The sequence below is a fragment of the Neopsephotus bourkii genome, unplaced genomic scaffold (genome assembly GCF_033783945.1).
Source record: "Neopsephotus bourkii isolate Nb327-2 ecotype Australia unplaced genomic scaffold, CSIRO-AGI_Nbou_v1 NB_1060, whole genome shotgun sequence".
Classification (NCBI taxonomy): Eukaryota; Metazoa; Chordata; class Aves; order Psittaciformes; family Psittacidae; genus Neopsephotus; species Neopsephotus bourkii.
Genome location: NW_026901548.1, coordinates 2,413,789 through 2,432,609, shown reverse-complemented (window position 1 = coordinate 2,432,609; position 18,821 = coordinate 2,413,789). Strand labels below are relative to the sequence as shown.

At 47.1% G+C, this 18,821-nt stretch overlaps 2 protein-coding genes across 3 annotated transcripts in view; one reads left to right on the top strand and one right to left on the bottom strand.

The window, feature by feature from the left end:
• Positions 1–18,821, top strand: part of ARFGAP1 (ADP ribosylation factor GTPase activating protein 1) — a 280,382-nt gene that overhangs the window by 157,532 nt on the left and 104,029 nt on the right. The gene's annotated exons all lie outside the window — the stretch shown is intronic.
• YTHDF1 (YTH N6-methyladenosine RNA binding protein F1) overlaps positions 1–18,821 on the bottom strand; it is a 218,641-nt gene that overhangs the window by 188,229 nt on the left and 11,591 nt on the right. Inside the window, exon 5 of one of the 2 annotated variants that reach the window (XR_009726685.1) lies at positions 13,774–14,015. Coding sequence is in view for 1 of the 2 variants with exons in the window: in XM_061361566.1 (XP_061217550.1) it covers positions 16,125–16,151 (27 nt within the window). In the remaining variant the exon portion in view is untranslated. Of the gene's footprint in view, positions 1–13,773; positions 14,016–14,629; positions 16,152–18,821 lie in introns of those variants that run through there. The other variant, XM_061361566.1, reaches the window with a different exon arrangement.

Here is an 18,821-nt window from a genome sequence, read left to right as displayed (position 1 = left end):
AATTATCTGGCTGCAAAAAAGCCATAGAGCTGGATCCAGCCGCATACGTGCAACTCTCTGCACCCCCTCCCCTCTTCATCTCTGCTCCACTTTTATCAGCATTGCGTCTGGCCGAGGAACCGAGTCCATAGGCATCTCCATCCTCCATGCCTGCAGTGCCTGACATTGGACATGCGACCTTGTCTGCAGTGGAGATGTCAGTAGGAGAGCACTTTCCTTGTTTAGGAGAGGGGGAAAGGAAAAACCTTACTGTACGTTGCGGGATTCCTTGATTTCATGCCCTTTAAGGTAGGGCTCCTGGGGGAAGCGGGACAAGGCAAGGGAAGAAGCGAAGGACACAGCCTCGGAGGACAGCAGTGCTGTTCGTGCCCTCGGCTTGCAGCAGAGGCATCGCACAACCAAGCAGTTGCGAACGGGCCGTGCCTCCAGCCTTGGCAAGGGGCAGGAGTGAGGAAGCGCACGATGCCCATACGGCTCCATTGAGCGGTGCAGCAACCCATTCCTCTCCCGAGGACCTGATCCTGAGCGTTGCTCCGGCAAGGCCGGGTACTGTGTAACTGCAGAAGCGCACAGGGCAAGAGGCTGTGCAGTGCAGGAGGGCCCAGCTCCATCAGGAGGGCTCTGGAGGCACAGAGATCCTTAAGAGAAGCTGGATTTCTCCCCTCCCTCTTTCCCAGTAGAGCAGCGCAAGCACCAAGGTGCTGGAGGCCCTCTCGCTCCCATGTTGGTCAAGCACTGCAAGGTCACAGGACGCATTTTGACCTCATTTGCCCCCACCATAAGTGAGGGGCTATGCGGTGACTGGATTCACTGCAGGGGGAAGGGACACCCACCCTGATTGCTTCCATGCGACCCTGTAGGGGCAGGGGTCCAGCCACGGGGCAGTTCTGCTCCATGGCTCTTTGCAAAGGAGGTAGTGAGGGATGAGGAGCTAAGCGCAGGGAGCCAGACCCCAGTAAACCTAAAGCTGGCATTAAGAGACAGAAGGGAGGGAGTCCATCCAAGGTAATCTGCAGTGCGGAAAAGCTGCTGGCTTCCTCCAGGGACCACCAAGAGGCCAAGGACTGCTCTGATAGAACACAGGTAACTGGGGGGCTGCACGGGGCCTGATGGACCATGCCTGGCCTGGTCCCCAGACTGGGCAATGATGGGCATTGAGAATTGAGATTGATCATGCCAAGATGGCACAAGCCAGATGCTCATCCTGGACCAGATCCCTCTCCAGGTTTGCAGGGGAGGGAATCACACAGCCTCCTCAGCAAATAGGACTGCCTAGATTCTCAAATGTCCTCTCCTCCCTTGCGCTTCCTGTGTGTCCCTTCTCCTTATCCCAGAAGGAATTTAGGATATAGATCACTTAGATCTTCCCCTCTTCCCACACACAAAACCCCCTTTCTGATGCATGCATCGCTCCACCATGCCTGGTAATAGCAGTCCCCATCCCCAGGCTGCTGCTGGGGATGCAGAACTGCCCCAACGCACTCCCCGCTGTGCATGCACAAGCCAATGGCTACAGCAGGGCCAAGGCAGAGCTGGTTCAAACACACCCCACCAAGCACAGTCACGGGCTCTTGGGTACTGCACTGAGCCCTCCACACCAGTCTGAAATCAAGGGAGACAAGAGCATGAGCAAGCAAGAGTCCCATCAGCTGCGGTGGGCAGGTGGAAAAGCAAGCGATGGAGCCGTGGCTTCACTGTGTTTTCTGCTCATATAGTGAGCCCTGTTTGCTTGGGTAAGTCAAGGCTCAAACACCCAGGAGCAGACAGTTATTGTGCAGAGGCCCAGGTATGTCCATAAAGCGCCCTGCCTCCTCCATCCTGTTTTCTGCTCGGTGGTGGGATCCCATGTTCTCAGGGGTATGGTCCCACTTCCACATCAAAGCCAGCTCCTTACCCGGCGTTGCTGGTGATCCTATAGCGATCCCCGGCTGGCTCGGAGCCTGCCTCCTTCAGGAGGTCACACATCCTGCAGGCTGGTGAGATGAAAAGAGTCCCCAGAGCAACACCATCAGTCCCACAGCATGGACAGCACCGACACCAAGTCATCCCCAGCCACAGGCACCACCTCCTTTCCCTACAGAAGGAGGATTTATCCATGATCAGATGAACCCCTGTGCCCTGTCCCCTTTCCTGAAGGAAAAGCCTTGGGGAATATGAGCTGATCTGGGCAACAGGGGGCCTGGATCAGGCCATTCCATGATGGAGTCACCACAGAGGACAAATCACTATCCTATTTCCCCTGTACAGTTGCCCCACACTTAGGAGAGTTACACAGTTCCCCCCACAGGGAAAAGCACATCCAGGGCCAAGTGGGGTGAGAAGGAAGATTTACCTTCAACCCCAAAGCACTCTTTCCTGTAGATGTACACAAAGCACCCGTTTCCACTCTGTATTCACAGAACAACTGCACAGGGAACGGCTTTGCATACGAGTGCCTCATCCTAGACAAGCCCTGACATCAGTCCTTAGGGACAGGTTACAGACCAAGCACCTTTGCCCTCAAATCACCACATGCGAAGGTTTGATGGTATGGGTGGGTAAAGCTAAGAAAGAGGTTTGGGGAAAGGGGGTAACAGTCAAAAGCTGCTCTATGGGGAGGGAACCCCCTGATTTCCATAGCTGTGTAGGTAATATCGGGCCTGACTTGCAGGAATGATTGAGGTATTAGGAAAAGAGCCTTCTGGTGGAAAGAGTAGAGAAGCACTGGAACAACACAGGAAGGAGGAGAAACCTCTGCGTAGGGGAGGCACTGGGGAAGCACCAAGCAGGGGTCTCAAGGCAGAACTGGTCCCTCCAGCCTCACACAGAAGGTGCCATCACCCATCTATTCCCCCTGGAAAGATAGAAAAGCCCCCAACCATCTTCATGTATTTTCCTAAACCCAAAGGGTTTATCTGTGCCACCACAAAGAACTGGAATGGTACCACTGTTCCAGTGGCAATGACAGAGCAGGGTGACTATAAAGGCCCAAGCTTGTCGTCCTCATATAAGAACAAACTTGAGGCATCCCAAAAGAAGTGATCAAATTCAAGGTGTCAGCTTTCTCCAGAAATGGGATGTGCCATTATCAATCCTATGGAAATAATCCTATTTGGGATTACTTCCTCACACAGCTTGTCCCAAACCAGCTTGAAACCAACTGAGAGCATCACCAGGGTGTAATACCCCCTGGAGACATTCCAGAGGGACTGCTCCTTTCTTTCACCTCCCAATAGCTCCCTGACCACCTTCCTGGGCATGTTTTCAGGAACAAAGGAAAACAGTGACAATGCGACGCATGTAGGATTATATACACACATCATACAGCTGTATCCACACCCTTCTTGTCCCCCCCCTTGAAAAGGACAAGCCCAGGGGACTTGCAGAGCCAGACAGGGCAGGATTCAAACACAAGTGTTTGAATCAGGACGCTGCACTCTGCCCCACAGTCCAGGGAGGGAAGAAGAGGCTTTTTTAGGCTCTGAGGACAATTCACCCCACCTCAAGCACAGCTTTCCTGGAGCTTTGACACCAGGAGGTCAGGGATGCTTGGGCAGCCTCCCCTGCTGCAGGGCTCGGAGCACAGGGATCAGGCCCTGCAGAATCAGGGTGAACGATAGAGGGATGAGGCCGCTCTTGCTAAGGCCGAGGTGGCCGCAGGATGGCGCTGCTGCCACTTGTCCTGAAGGGACACCCTGCCCATGCCAGACCTGCAGTCAGCGAGGACAGGATGCTGCAGGCAGCGCTGGTAAACCGGGCGGTGTTTCTGTCACTTAACCACCGGTGAATGATTCAGTACCCGCGATTTATGCAAGCCCTGAGCAGCGAATTTGGGTTCAAGACTGTGGCTTGAATTAAATTCCATTCTAAGGAGGGAATTCTGCCTCCTCCTGCCAGCGCAGCCCCGCTTCCTCACTGCTGAGAGCCGCCATTCACAGACAACAACCAGAAGTGATGCTCTAGCCGCTTCTTTCACTCCAGCTGTTTAGTCCATCATCCTTGCCCCTTTGCTGACCCAGCTCTGAAACCCGCCCGGTCCCACAGAGGAAACGCAGCCGGGCATCCCGCAGCCAGCCCGTTTCCCGTCCCTTCTGCCTCCTAGAGCCCGATGTCCCCTCTGCGAGGCGCAGGAGGCTGCTGGGCAGAGGCTGCTGCTGTGCACAAGGTGGCACTCGCTCCCCATCATAGCAAGAGCCGCGGCGCAGGCGGTGGGTGGGTTACTCCTGTCGGAAGGCACGGGCTCCGATTCCCTCCCTGCACACCCCGGTCCCTGTCTGGATACAAACCACGAACCTGCTCATGCACAGGTCCTTTATCCCAGCGGCAACAAGGCAGGATGCCAGGGCCACCGCTTCCATGGGTGCTCCGGATGCTGGCCAGGAGCCTGTATCTAAACTGACACAGCTGGAAGCGTGCAAAGGATGTTTCCTGCCTCTGCGGGTTAGTGCTGTGACAAAGCAGACCACCCGAAGCCCTTTCCCCCCATAAGGGTGGAAGGTTACAGTCTTCACCTGTAAGCTGAGCAAAGAGCTCTTCCTCCTTTTGCTCATCTCCACAGGCTTCCCAACTGGGACCCACAGAGGGGCGTCTCCATCCCCAGAGGCAGCACAAGCCTCCCCTTCCCCAGCCTCACTCCTCCCGAGCTCACTGTGGTACCCAGCCTCCAGGGAGACCGGATGCTCCCCAACACTCCATTGCACAGTGGTAACCCCACCACCCCATACCAGGAAAGCCGGTATCCCATCCCATACGGAAATGCCAACTGGTTTAGAAATGTTCATATGTCAAAATTCATCATCCCAAACTGGTTTGGGTTGGAAGAGACCTTAAAGCTCATCCAGCTGCAACCCCTGCCAGGGCAGGGACACCTTCCACTAGAGCAGCTTGCTCCAAGCCCTGTCCCACCTGCCCTGCAGTGTTCATAGGCTTGCTTGCAACTGCCGAGCTTGATTTTAGCTGTTCCATGGCACAAGAAGCTTGCTCCTGGGACAGCATCTTCAAGTGAGGAGTGATATCTAAATGAGATCTACACGAGTCACCTGATGTGATGTGTCAAACCTCTTGCATTTAGATAAGAAAATAATTAGAAGCAGGGGAAAGGAGGGGGATGTGCACGTGAGAATCTGTCAAAAGCTCATACATCAGCTCACAGGAGTGAGGGCTTGCATCACATGCTGGTAAATGGGCAGTATCCCTTTTAGAGGGGTTAGTTGGAGCCTGGTACCCTCATAAAACACATTGCACGGGGTCTTGCAACAGGAGAGGCTGATGCCAAGGCACAAGGCTGCCAATTCCAGGGGCAACCAAGCTTACAGGCTCAGAGCATAAGACACAAGAAGTTGACACCAGAGTGCCTGGAAATGAACCACACAGACACCATTCAAAACTGGGCTGTACCTAAAGCACCACTGGAAACCAGCCAGTGGAAGCAGGAGACACAGGGGCTGTTCCATGGTGCTGCCTGGCAGCCTTCTGCTGCAGGCTGGGTCTGCTGGTAGCACAAACCCCTCACACCAAAGGCTCCCCCTTTCCTAGTGCAGCCAACAAGTAATGGCCAGCCAAAGTCAGACATTCACAGGACCAAAACCCTGATGCAAAACTTCCCCTCCTGGCAGCCTCTCACTTCACAGCCAAATGCAGGTGCAGATGCCAGAGACAGAAAAGCTTTTGGCATTATTGCAAGAAAAGATGTAGGAATGCTGTAGGAAGTTTCATTCCAATTAGCTCCACATCCACGATGGGGTAAGCATCACAAAGCATTTGAAAGATCAAATGCAAAAGCACAGCTTGAGTAATAAGGACCAAGGTGGTTTCAGCTAGGAACAGTTGTGGTTAATCTGATGGAGCTCTTTGAGGCTGTAACTGCTACAGCAGTCAAAGTGGAGGCAACAGGCAGAGCACAATTAGGTTTGCAGCACGCAGTGGTCAAGGCTTTGCAAAAGAAGCTAATGACTGAGATGGGGAGTCCCAGAATAAGTGGGTGTGCTGTGGCTTAATGCTCTGGAAATTACCCAGAAACAAAGATGCAAGCAGGAAGGTAATAAAGAAAACCACCTATGCCAGAAGGAAATGATTCCTGGGATGGAGCAACACAGCTGGCTTGTCTGGAGCAGAACAGGTAGGAAGGTAAGACACAGAGCTCCTATGGCCAGGGGGCTGTGTTTCAGCTCAGAACATCACGTTCCACGACCCCTTCTGCCCCAAACAAACAATTCTCTCCTTTCTTCAAGCAGAGCTGCTGGAATTCTGCTTTTTTTTGCATTCTCTCCCTTGTTTTTCTGCTCTAATAATTGTGGGTTTGTGGGTTTTTCCTCTTGAACCACTCCTCTCAGAACACGCAGTGCCAGCAGCATGCCTGGGCCCCCTCCATGCGGGGATGGAGCAGCTACACGCTGCGATCGCATCCCGGGGAGCCCAAGCACACGCTATACCAGATGGTGCTAACTGGGAGTCACATTCCCCATATCCTTCCCTCCACACATTCTGCAGGCGAAAGGGAATGGCAGGTGAGGAACAGAAAGTCCTCATTTAGTACCTGTTATCTTGGGTAAGAGCTTTGCATATGGGAGCAAATGGCACCTAAAAAGCATCCCACTTCCCAGGGCTTTGTAACCTGGACATAACAGAGACACAGTCTCAGCCATGCTGGAGTGAAGGTGAGGGGTTTTAGCTGTAGTCCTTGATTCCACTGCTTGTTGTACTCACAAGGCAGAGTGATTCTCAGCTCTGGGTACATCAGAGGCAGAGGAGGTTCCTGCCTTCTGAAAGTCACATCTTCCTTGGCAGCCAAGTGAAGCACATCAATGTATCTTCACATAGTTGTGAAGTTGAAACTTCTCGTTTCCAAGGGAGAACTCTTGGAACTGTTGAGAACTCTTGGAACAATTCACCAGTTACATCATGTCACATCCCAGTGATCCATATATACCTACGAGTTTAAATTGACGCAGAGGCCTTGCCCTGTCTCAAGCATCTTCACAAAGGCATCCTAAATGTGCAGCTGGACCTGCAGAAGGGGTCACAGCACAGACAAGCTCCCTTTGGCTCATCCAACTGATCACCACTGACATGGCAACACCATCAACTGTACCAGCAATGATCAAATCAGCACCACTGAGACATCAGGACCTCTGTAGCAGGGTGTTTGGCACACAGTTTGCTATTGTATTCTCTCCAGCTTTACTAATACTGATCCACCACTAAGCAGTGCTAACTGCAGCCTGGGTGTAACTCCAGTCACTGAAATAAAGCATTTTAGCTGTCACAATTAGGGTTCAATGAAGAAAAGTATGGGCAGGGGAGCAGCCCTCAGGTCAGAGAGCTGCAGTGTCTCAAGCCAACTTTAGTACTAATGATAACACCAAATCAAATCCTTATCTTTTCCACTGTAGAAGCACTGATAGGAACTGCAGAGCTTTGCAAACCCATCGTGGTTTTATTTATCTGCAAGCTCCTGCAGGAAGGAAACCTCATCCTTGCAGAAGCCCCTTCTCATGGATGAGCTGTGGTTACCCCCATGGGATGTGCTCTCACTAAGACTGTGGCAAAGGGGTTGGTTTCCCTGTTTCTTATCTCTGGAACAGTCTCTGATGTACGCTGCGCCTTCCAGACCTATTTGATTTCATTTTGAATCATCCCACTTCTTTGTTATCATCATTAATACCTCTAATGCATTTCTCATAAGAAACAGGGGAATATTGTCAGCTACTGAAATCAGCAGTGTCTGGGGCCGTGCCAGTTCCCTTCAGCTCAGACACACGCCAATAGTTACCACCTTCCCAGCTGTATGAACAAAAAGCACTGTATCTTACTGTACCTTGCTTCGAAGCTTACAAATATGTATGTATACACATAATATACACACTCATATAGACACAAGCTGCTACCTAGTGAAGAAATCCTGGTGTTTACTCCAGAGTGTGAATTCTTTGAAAAACTAATGGTTTATTATGTGCAGAATGCTCTTATTCAACTGAGGAGGAGAAGTGATTTATAGAATGAAGCCTGAGAAAGCTGCAGAACCAACTGCATTGGAAATGGGGACATCAGATCCACAAGGAAATCCATTTTAACCTCCTATTTGTCACCTCCTATTTTAACCATCTACAAATAGGAGCTCCTATTTGTACAACACATCCTGAGGGCAGAGGCATCAGAGCTGTGCTGCCCGTACATCGCCTCTCCATGCGATGTGATGGCTCTTGCAGCTCATCTTTCAAACAGACAGATCATTTCCTGCAGTCCCTGGGTTCAAGCAGCTTTCTGCCTCTGGATAAACCTCACCAGACTGACTAATGCACAGCTGGGGTCCAGGGAATAACTCAAACTGCTGCTTTACCACTATGTGAGCGACAACCGAGGCATGCTGTAATAGCCACCAGCCTCTCAGGAAAGCCCAGGTGAGTTTCTCACTGCAGGTGTGTTGGTGAAGCTGATGACCACACACACTGCGAGTGCCCTCTTTTCTCTCCCCTCCTTTATTTCTATCTAACATAACCACACTCTCACACTTTGAACAGCATTTAAGAGCAGAAACATCACAGAATTACTCTCACATTTGCCTCCTTCCCCCCACTTTGCTCACATTTCACGTGCCCCACTTGCAGAGCAAGCTTTTCTACCAGCTTTTAATTATGAATGACACTAAAGTCTGGAGTATCTCGGAATGAAAACTGCATCTGCCCAATGACTGAAAGCACAAAAGCACTGCTGCCTAAACACCTTCTATCTTTTCACTCATTACCTCTATAGGCCACTTAGTTCCTAGACCATCAGTGTGTCAGGAGGTGCTGGGAATCAGACTGCACGCTCTCTCCAGTCATAACCCAGGTCATTTCTAGCAGAGTAATGATAACTTTGTGTGTGTTTCTGAGGGTGGTTATGTCTCACAACCCTCTCTGGTTTCATAGACTCACAGCCTGGTTTGGGTTGAAAGGACCTTAAAGCTCCTCCAGCTCCAACCTTTGCCACGGGCAGGGACCCTTCCACTGGAGCAGCTTGCTCCAAGCCCCTGTGTCCAACCCGGCCTTGAGCACTGACAGGGATGGGGCAGCCACAGCTTCTCTGGACACCCTGTGCCAGCGCCTCAGCACCCTCACAGGGAAGAGCTTCTGCCTAAGAGCTCAGCTCAGTCTCCCCTTGGGCAGGTTCAAGCCATTCCCCAGGAAGCTTTTGTAAGGAGGAACCCCTGTGCAATTTGTGATGTGCAGGTTCACATCTTTGGTCGTATTTATTATTTAAAATAAACCCTAACAGATTAATACCAATAATTTAAAAACCTGTCTAGAGATCACCCTAACAGTCTTTTACGAACACTCTCCTTCTAGGATTTATCTTCCACTCTCACATGCTTTGATATAACTGAATGGGCACATCCTGTGTTTTCCCATCCTCAGCAGGGTCAATAAGTTAAGGAAGAATCTGAAACAATACCTGGCTCATAAAATCCCTCCTCTTCTTCCCATCCATACTTGACTCCATGCGAGCAGATCACATTTCCCACAGGGGCTCATTAGTGCTGCTCTTTGCTCAGCATCAGGAAATCTTTTGGAGTTGTCTTTCCTCCCAGCTGATAAAACTGCTCTTTTGCTTCTTCTCCTGACTTCCTGCCCACCACCCCCTAGTTCTGAAGGGGCACTGGGAGGAAAAGACAGAGCTTTTGGACCAAAAAGCCCCAAACCTTGATGACGACAAGCGAATAAAGCATCCATGTACATGAACCAAGAGTCCAAGGACTGAACACTGCTATAACCTCATTTAAACAGGTCCTACCCATACACAACAAGTAACAAAAAAGCCATAAATACCGCCAAAGTGTTTATGAAAGAGGGTTATTACAGACCAAAAGACCAAACCACCTCACCCTTCCTCATGTTTCCAAGGGCTCCTGATAATCAGCTTATTTAGATGTGGCCAAAAGCCTTTGCTGTGGATTGTGAGGCTCCAGAAGCACTGGTTTGTTATGGGCCTCTGAAGGGTTCTTCCCCCTAAACACCAGACTATGTGCACTCACATAATTACACTGCCAACGTTTTACAGATTTAAATGAAAGATCTATGTTAGAAAAGGAATTCCGTACTCACCAATGGGGCAAGAAAGCCGAAGCCTCCATAAATCCCAGAACTTATAGAATTCCCTGTTCCTGTGCTGATCATCTCAAAGTTTCACCCCAAAGGCAGTGATGAGGAAGCTGCTGTGGTGGCAAAACTCCAACCCTGGGGAGTCTCCAACCAGGTGTAGGCAATGAAGCTGCTTCGTTAACCTAATGATCCCCACCCCTTGTAACGACCCTCAGCACTCAACAGGGCCTCAGCAATGTGCCCTCAGCTGCAGGAGTGTCCATGTTGGGCTCCCCAGGGTTTCACCTAAAGCACCCACAGCACCTCCTACAGCAGCCTCAAACTTAAGAGGGTTTGCAGACCACTGTTGCTGAGGGAGATGCAGAGCTCTCTTAGGCGTTATCAATGACCAACTTAAGTGACAACTTGTACATCCACAAGAGCTGAGCACTGAAGTCAGAACTGCAGCAGCTACAGGACTGCAAATGGGAGCGCAGTGATGCAGCACTCATACAGCACGGAATGGTTTGGGTTGAAAGGACCTTAAAACTCATCCAGCTCCAACCCCTGCCACGGGCAGGGACCCCTTCCACTGGAGCAGCTTGCTCCAAGCCCCTGTGTCCAACCTGGCCTTGAGCACTGCCAGGGATGGGGCAGCCACAGCTTCTCTGGGCACCCTGTGCCAGCGCCTCAGCACCCTCACAGGGAAGAGCTTCTGCCTAAGAGCTCAGCTCAGTCTCCCCTCTGGCCGGTTCAAGCCATTCCCCTTGTCCTGTCCCTACATGCCTTGTCCCAAGCCCCTCTCCAGCTTTCCTGCAGCCCCTTTAGGCACTGGAGCTGCTCTAAGGTCTCCCCTTCAGGAGCTTTCTCTTCTCCAGGCTGCCCCAGCCCAGCTCTCAGCCTGGCTCCAGAGCAGAGCTGCTCCAGCCCTCTTTAACGGAAGCACTAAACAGAAGACATAAATGATGACAGAAGCTCCCTAATAACATGTGTATAGAGATATCATTTACTGATTAAATTTACTTTCTTCCTATTCCTCCCCCACAGAATGGTGCAGGGCAAATGGAATCAAGGTTACTTGCAGTATGTATTAGTGCCCAACGCACTGCATTAATACGCTAAAAATACCTGGAGAACTTGGCAGAACAAGCATTGGACACCTCTTTCACACTGTCTTCATTACTGAAGCCACAGCAAAGCACCAGATCCCACTGATTTAGCAGCAGTTGGACAACATTAGAAAGGCATTTGGTGAAGACTTCACCAACTGTCTGTTGTCATGGAGACATCCCAGGTAAAAATAATTCCTTGAATAACTTATAAACAGACAGATGGCACAAACCCTCCTACGCCCTCCAAATTAAAGGAGATTCAGTAAAAGACAGGGTAGATGCCAGTTCTAGAACATCCTGCATGCAGAAGAATGCACGTCTCCGAGGTCTTCCAGTAACTCACCTCAGGAATGTGATCAAAAGGGAGATCAGGGATGAGCCAGGAAGCACAAAGCTGATGCAGAAGTCAAGTCAGCGCTTTTTTTATGTAGGCTTTCCCACGGGATTACAAAGGTGCCTTGAAATTATGATCCTACGTAAAATAAGGGAATTAATCCAGGATCATACCAGGGAACAAAAGGTGTTCTCGGAATTCCTAAAGCCCTGCCCATGCTTTTGCTATGAAATGAAGAATATTAGACTGTCACACATCACATCCACAATGCATCACTGCACACGCAATATGCAAGTCAATTATAAATTCAGCTTAAGTGTTCTGGAGACAGGCAACCTGTGGGACTGGGAACATTCCCACCCGGAACAATCCCATTCACCCTAATACAGGGTCAAAGTGCCCGGAGCTGTGCATAGCACGGTGAGAACACTGTCAGCTATGAAACAGCCCATTGCAGTGAACCACGGCACTGGTGAAATGCAGCATCTCCCTCTGCCAAGTCCCTCCCCAGTGAAATCATTCCAACTCCCTTCATTCTGAGAATAGGCCCAACAAGAGCTGTTCTTCCTCGCAGGAAGCATGGACCAGGCAGGCTGCAGCTGAGGTGGGTATCACAGAACCAGCCATAGACACACTTGGGCTGTTCTTGGGCAGCATCACAAATCCCAATTAAAACCCTGCACTTCCCTTAACAGCAAACAGCTTTCTCCTCAAATGAGCAGATGTTGAACGCTGTTGTCAGCAAAAAAACACAGCTCTTTCCAAGTGAAACAGATTGTTCAACAGAAAGAAGGCAAAGGAGTTGAGACCAGGAAAAGAAGCATTAGATCAAAACACCCTTTCCCCTCATTTAGTGTTATTTGTGCTCTGTTTCTGCATTTATCTCTTATTCCATCTAAGCTTCCCTCACTCCTTTCAACTACTTCTCTCCACAGGTACACAAAGAAAGGGCATTAACACTACAACAGTCATTTGTCTTTTGATAGTTCTATAGTGTCTGCCTACAAGTTCTTTAATACCTGCATTTACTGGAATTTCCATTTTACCTGACCCATCTAAAATCACTTGTAATTAAAGAGGCAAAGCAAAGACATGTCCTGTCACAACTTGTCCATGCTCTCTATTGCTCTGTGGTCAGCCTAATGCTAAGAAATAGAATCACGGAATCATAGAATAGTTCGGGTTGGAAAGGACCTTAAGATCATCCAGTTCCAACACCCCTGCCATGGGCAGGGACACCTCACACTAAACCATCTCACCCAAGGCTTTGTCCAACCTGGCCTTGAACACTGCCAGGGATGGAGCATTCACAACCTCCCTGGGCAACCCATTCCAGTGCCTCACCACCCTCACAGTAAAGAACTTCTTCCTTATATTCAATCTAAACTTCCCCTGTTTAAAAGTCTTCTTTTCACAGAGCTCATTGATATCTTCAAGTAAATCCACCAATATCTTTGCCTAAATTCTCCAATAAAAAATCAAGTATTTTGTGACAAAATGTATCTTCAACAGAACTCTAAAGAGTGAAAGGAAAACATCAGGATTTTCAATGTTACATCCCATTTCCATCTCTCAAGAGCAAGGTAAAAACCAAAGTCTGACCTTAATTTGTGATCATGTTACAGCAGAGCAGTAATCCTGACCATGAACTTATTTTTGCCCATTTCTGTCCTTACATCTCAGTGTAGATTTAACTTGATCAGTCTGTCTACAAGCTCAAGTCATTAAAAGCATCCTTCACAGCAACTATCAATCTCCATAAAGATTAAGCATTTAGTACTATTACTTTTGGTTTGACTACAGGCAAAAGAATGTGGTGGTTTTCCCGTATGAGCATTCACAGCTTCAATGTGTTGCCATCACCAAGCAGAAATCATTTCACTGAACTACTGTAACCAGTATTTGGTGCTACCAGCTACACTGAAGCAGAAGGCACCAGGGACACACACCAATTCCAGAAACACTAAACAGCAGAAACTCATTTAAAGAGGGAATCAAGCATCAATTCCAAAAGCAGACAGGCAAATTCTTTTAGAACTATTACTTGGATTAAATAAGGAATAAGTAAGACCTAAGGCATGAAGTTATTCTACAACAGGCACCAGAGGAATGCTTCTTCCCCCTCACAGTGTCATTTAACACTGCAGAACAAAGAAATAAGGCATCTCTTCAAACTGAGGTGACAGCTGACTGACAATCTGAACAACCAGCAGTGCAGTTACCTTAACACTCAATGTGGTCCTAATGAACAGGATTGTTCCACTCACTGTTAAACCTTCTCCTCACTTACCTCAGCTGGTGCTGATCAACCCAGCCCCAGAAATCTCCTCCTGCTGAAGCTGTTCTCAATGTTTCCTGCTACCCACAAAGCAGGTTCAAACACATCACAGAGCTGCTTCACAATACAGCCGAACCGGTTTCACCTAAAGGCTCTCGGTTGGGGTTTGCTGTTGGTTGACGATTTGTTTGGGGTTTTTTTTTAGGGAATAGTTACCTGAAGTCTATGGGAATAACACAGCAAAGCCTTTAGATCTGGAAGGAAAAAAAAAAAAAAAAGAAGTAAGAAATAAGATTTGTGTAACTAACTTTTCTCCTCAGCATCCAGATGGAGCTGAATGTTTTGGCTCTGGAATCATCAGTTGTTAAGTTTCCCAACATGCCAACTGAAACCAACAGCAGGTCCTTTTATTAGATGGTTTATAGTGTGTTTATACCATTGCTTCAAAAAGTCAGTTAAAAAAGTCAAATTACTAAAGTTATAGCTGGGAAATGCAGCCAAGTCCCATAAAAAAAACCCACTCAAAGCTTTACTTCTATTTGGGAAGTTCTTTTCTCAGCCCGGTGACTACCTCCTCCTGAGGGCTACAGCACAACTTCCAACTCCTTCAGCTCTTCTACCATATGAAGAGAAAGGAAAGCACAAGTGATGGGCACTGTACACACGTTCAACATTCAGAGAAGCTTAAACATCCTCTGCAGCATCCTGTGAAACCCTCCCGCAGTCACCACGTGTGCTGACAGCAAACACCTCAGTTATTCAATCAGAATACCTCTCAAATGAAGCTTAATCCAGGAGTCACCATAAAGGGTGATTACAACACAGAAGACATGTGAAAGTAGGGGAAAAAATGAAAATGACATCAAACTTGCTAAATATGTATTGTTTATTAAGGCTTGTATTCTCCTAGAGGAAAAAGTTAATCTGATGCTGTCCATTACCCCTTACAGGCAGTAACAGTCCAGAGACAGAGTTATACGTTCTAAATACAAGTCTAAATGATACAATTAAACTTTCATTTAAATTGGAGGTCCTTTTGGAGTAAATAGTATTCAGAAGATACTTGCTTTCTAATATAGTAAAAGATCCTCTACAATAAACACGTGCAGATTCAGTGTGCTAGAGCAGCGGACATGAGCACCATTTCCATGCTTAACTGGAACTCCAGCTGGTGACAGGCTCTCCGACGGTCCCCTCACTCCACAAAAACATGACAGCAAATTCAGTTTCTTAAAACAGGTTTTTTTACTCATCCAACAGAAAAAAAAATAAAAAATAAAAAAAAATTAGACATACACACTGTCAATTTTAAACATCTGAGGCATAATCCATCATAGTATCCGTACTATTAGTTCCTACGTTAAAGCTCAGCATTATTGGTATAAAAAAACCCCTTTAAATGGCGTTAGGATTTGGGGAGGGGGGGAGGGAATAATGAAGGGAAGGGTTAAAAATGATCTGCAATTAACTAAGAACACCTGAAAGCTGAAACAGGTTTCAACACATTGTCCAAACCCCCTGCAATGTTGAGAGCATCACATTATCATTTCATTAAGCTACAAAAACCGTAAAGCAGAAGAATGGCGGAGAGAAAGCGTCGCGCTCCCCCTCGGCAGGATATGGTAGAACAAATGCACACTGAAGCACTGGTTAACAGAACGGGGAAGGGAAGTCTTTTCCAGAGAAACAATTTCACTGACAATTTGAATTTGCCACTAGACAAGAAAAAAACCAACGTGGTGCATTAGCCATTTGTCCAAGTGTAATTGTACAGGTAAAGAAAGAGGCAGAGCTGCTGCACAGAGTGAGCTGAAAGGGCAGCCTTTCAGGTCACAGTTCAGTAGTGCAGTATCCTAAAAGTTTCCTTTTCAATGACAAAAATCAATGCATTGTTTCTTCTGCCATGAAGAAAAAGAGGGTTTGGGAGGAGGAGGATAAAGGCAGATTTGTCATGTATTCTCCATAATCTCTATATCTGGCTAGGAACATAATTTGTGCCAAAAGGAAGTCTTTGGGAAGCATTGACACTTGAGTATGCTCATGTTTAGGTCCACATTAGGTTCATATAACTGTTATTACCAACTTAAAAAAATAAAAACAGACACACTTTTATTCATGATTTCTACAGAATTTTACATAGAAAAAAAAGATACAAATTAATGCAGATCCACTTGGGCAAAAATAAAACTACAATGTACTTAAAGATGCGACAACTTAATTTCCCCTGCACGAGAAGATATATTGGAGCTGAAAGCTTTAGTTGTCCTGATGCCAGGATACAGCACCAGCAGACTTAATTTTGTTTCTCATAGTCGAATTTAGTCTCAGTTCTAGTATATATATCAAACTGTATGCGTTTATTCTTATTGTTTGTTTCGATTCTGACGTTCCTGCAAAGAGAAGAAAAGTTAGAAGTTAAGACTTGAGTCAAATGAGCAAGCAAAAAGCTCTTAGTGTAACAGCACTAACATGATCCCATATAATTATAATATATGTAATTATACACTTTAAATCATTGCTGCTATGTTTTAGAAATACATTGCATATACCTGACACACCCCAGGACTTGATAACTTTAATATTAAGTGCAGCTTCAAGCAGAACAGCTGGAGGAATACCTGCATAGACACTGACAGCACATGAAGGTCACAGTAAGAAAAGCGTGGAACATCAGCACTCCTAAATGGAACAGGAACTGCAATTTTCTACTTTTTGGACTAATTTAATGACCGCAGGAGCAGTTTACAACCAATGCACCAGCAGAAAGGAGATGGTAGACTGGTGAACTCCACAGAACTGCTGTGATTTTGAAGCACCCGTATGACATTGGAGTTTAGTCCCATTCAATAAAAGCAGGGATCTGAGCTCTCTAGAAATTCTGTTCCTAATTCTCCCTACCTATTCTGGGAGGCTCTGCAGAACACTTAAGATGGGAAAAACCAAAAGTGCATCAGGTGGATGTGAAGAAAAGTGATGTGCTTTTGCATGGTCTGATAAAAGCCAGCACAACTAGACAACCCTAAAAGCATTCCAGTATGGAAGGCAGGAAGCTCTTGGAAGTCTCTCAAAGTTCCTGCTAACCACAAAACCTGAAGACAGATAAAGCTCACTTCAGGGTTACAGGCAGGGATCCCTTGCCTGTGGTAATTCTTCACTTGGGTGAGCTGTGCTACCAGCAGCAAGCAGCCATGCTCCTGCTTAGAGTTGTAGCAGCCCTGCACAGGGCTTACACTGACGTGTTGAGCAACAAGTTACCAAAACAGGAGGGACGTGGTAACTGTATCAGGAGCCCCATAAATTGCAGAAGGCACCAAGACAAGCTCAGTAAATTATGCTGCCCTGTCTTTAGCCAGTGTGTTTTCTAGCTAATAAGATACCAAGCAGACTGATTAGAAAGGGTTCAGCCTCACTGCTTCCCACATCATCCCAATGGTGTTCCAAACACACTTTATAGTGCAAAAACCACTCTGTGCACTGCACTGGAATGCACCAGCATGGCACCAAATCCTATTTCAAGAAGAAAGTTGTGGAACAGCCAAGGCATAAACCACAGTCAACTCCTAAACTACCACCTTCAGGTCTTCCTTGGAATCTATCTAAGATTCATTTCCAAATTGTTTCTGTGGCACTGGAAAGCTTAGCTGCAAATATACCAAACATGATACAGGTGAGAGGCTGTGTTTGCTGCTTCAGCTGGCCACACCGTAACATCAGAAGAGTTAATAATGGAATATATTGATTTCTGCCTCCAGCAGAATAGTATTAATTTTATTATGAAAACTGAAATATTAAGTCACCAAAGTCTAGCATAAATTCTTAATCCTTGATTTAAGATAGAATTAAATGGTTGTTTTACCAAATCAACAAATAGACCATGTAAAGTGCTGTAATTTGCTTTGAAAATCTACATTCCTCCTATAACTACTGACTTATGATGAGCTGCCAATAAAAGTCCTATCTTAGTGACAGAGTACCAGAACATAGTAGGAGGTGTATGTTCTTAGTGAAAAAGAACTTACGGCTGCCTGGTACCAACCCCATTTTCAGGCTAACAAAGTACTTGTTCCACCCTACTTCCATTTCTAAGGTGGCAAATGTTCCTCTGCTTCACTGCCCATCAGCCCTTTCTTTCCCACTGCCACCTTCCTTAACATTTCTATGTAGCCATTTGCAGAAGTCTACTTTCTTCAAAAACATCCAAGTTTTCCACTCTCCTGGACTAGTCCCACACAACCAGAAGACAGACTGGCACTGAGACTTCTACCTGGTGCCTAGAAGGTATGTTCATGGCATTCAGAGACTCAGCTCAGGCTTTATAACTCAGTCAAAAGTGCTATTTATTGAGCGGGTTATCGAGCAGTTCCTCCTGCCTTGCTCCTTGTTTCACTCCCAAGGGGCTAATCTGCATCTTCCTTTTAAAGTGAACACATACAAACTGACAGGGAAGAAACTGATGCAACAACTCCTCGTGCTCTTGAGCACGACTGCTTTTCAGAAGCTGCAACTCTCATTCTCTTCCTTACTGCTATTTAGCACTACTGCAAGCAACAACAGTTTTATAAGCAACTAACAAATCTTGTGTTCATTTTGGTTCTGAAGATCCATCCTGAGCCTTCACAGTTTCTCTTCTCCAAGGGAATTCTAGCATCTCAGTGCTGCACACTTCTCCTTCATGACATTAGTGTGTGTAGTCTTCAGACACAGGAAAAATGGGGTTTCACACAACCTGCAGAAGCTTCGATTTTGGAGACACTCATCCCTGTCAAACTCCTCTGCCCTTCACATCAGTCTTGAAGTAGTGGTTAACTTTCCTACTAAACTTTATTTATTAAGGTCAGTGGGAGGAAAGCATTCACCTTCTGACAAAACCAAAGTGTTTTATTTATATCAGGAAACACAATTAGTATTAACCTGAAGACAGAAATGTTTTTTAACTCTAGTTTCGGATGAAGGACATATTCTACCCTTACAAGTTCTGCAGCAGTGAATGCGTTCACAGAAAGCACACTGAAAGGAAATACTCAGTACTAGAAGAAAATGGGTATTTCTAAGTGCCAACA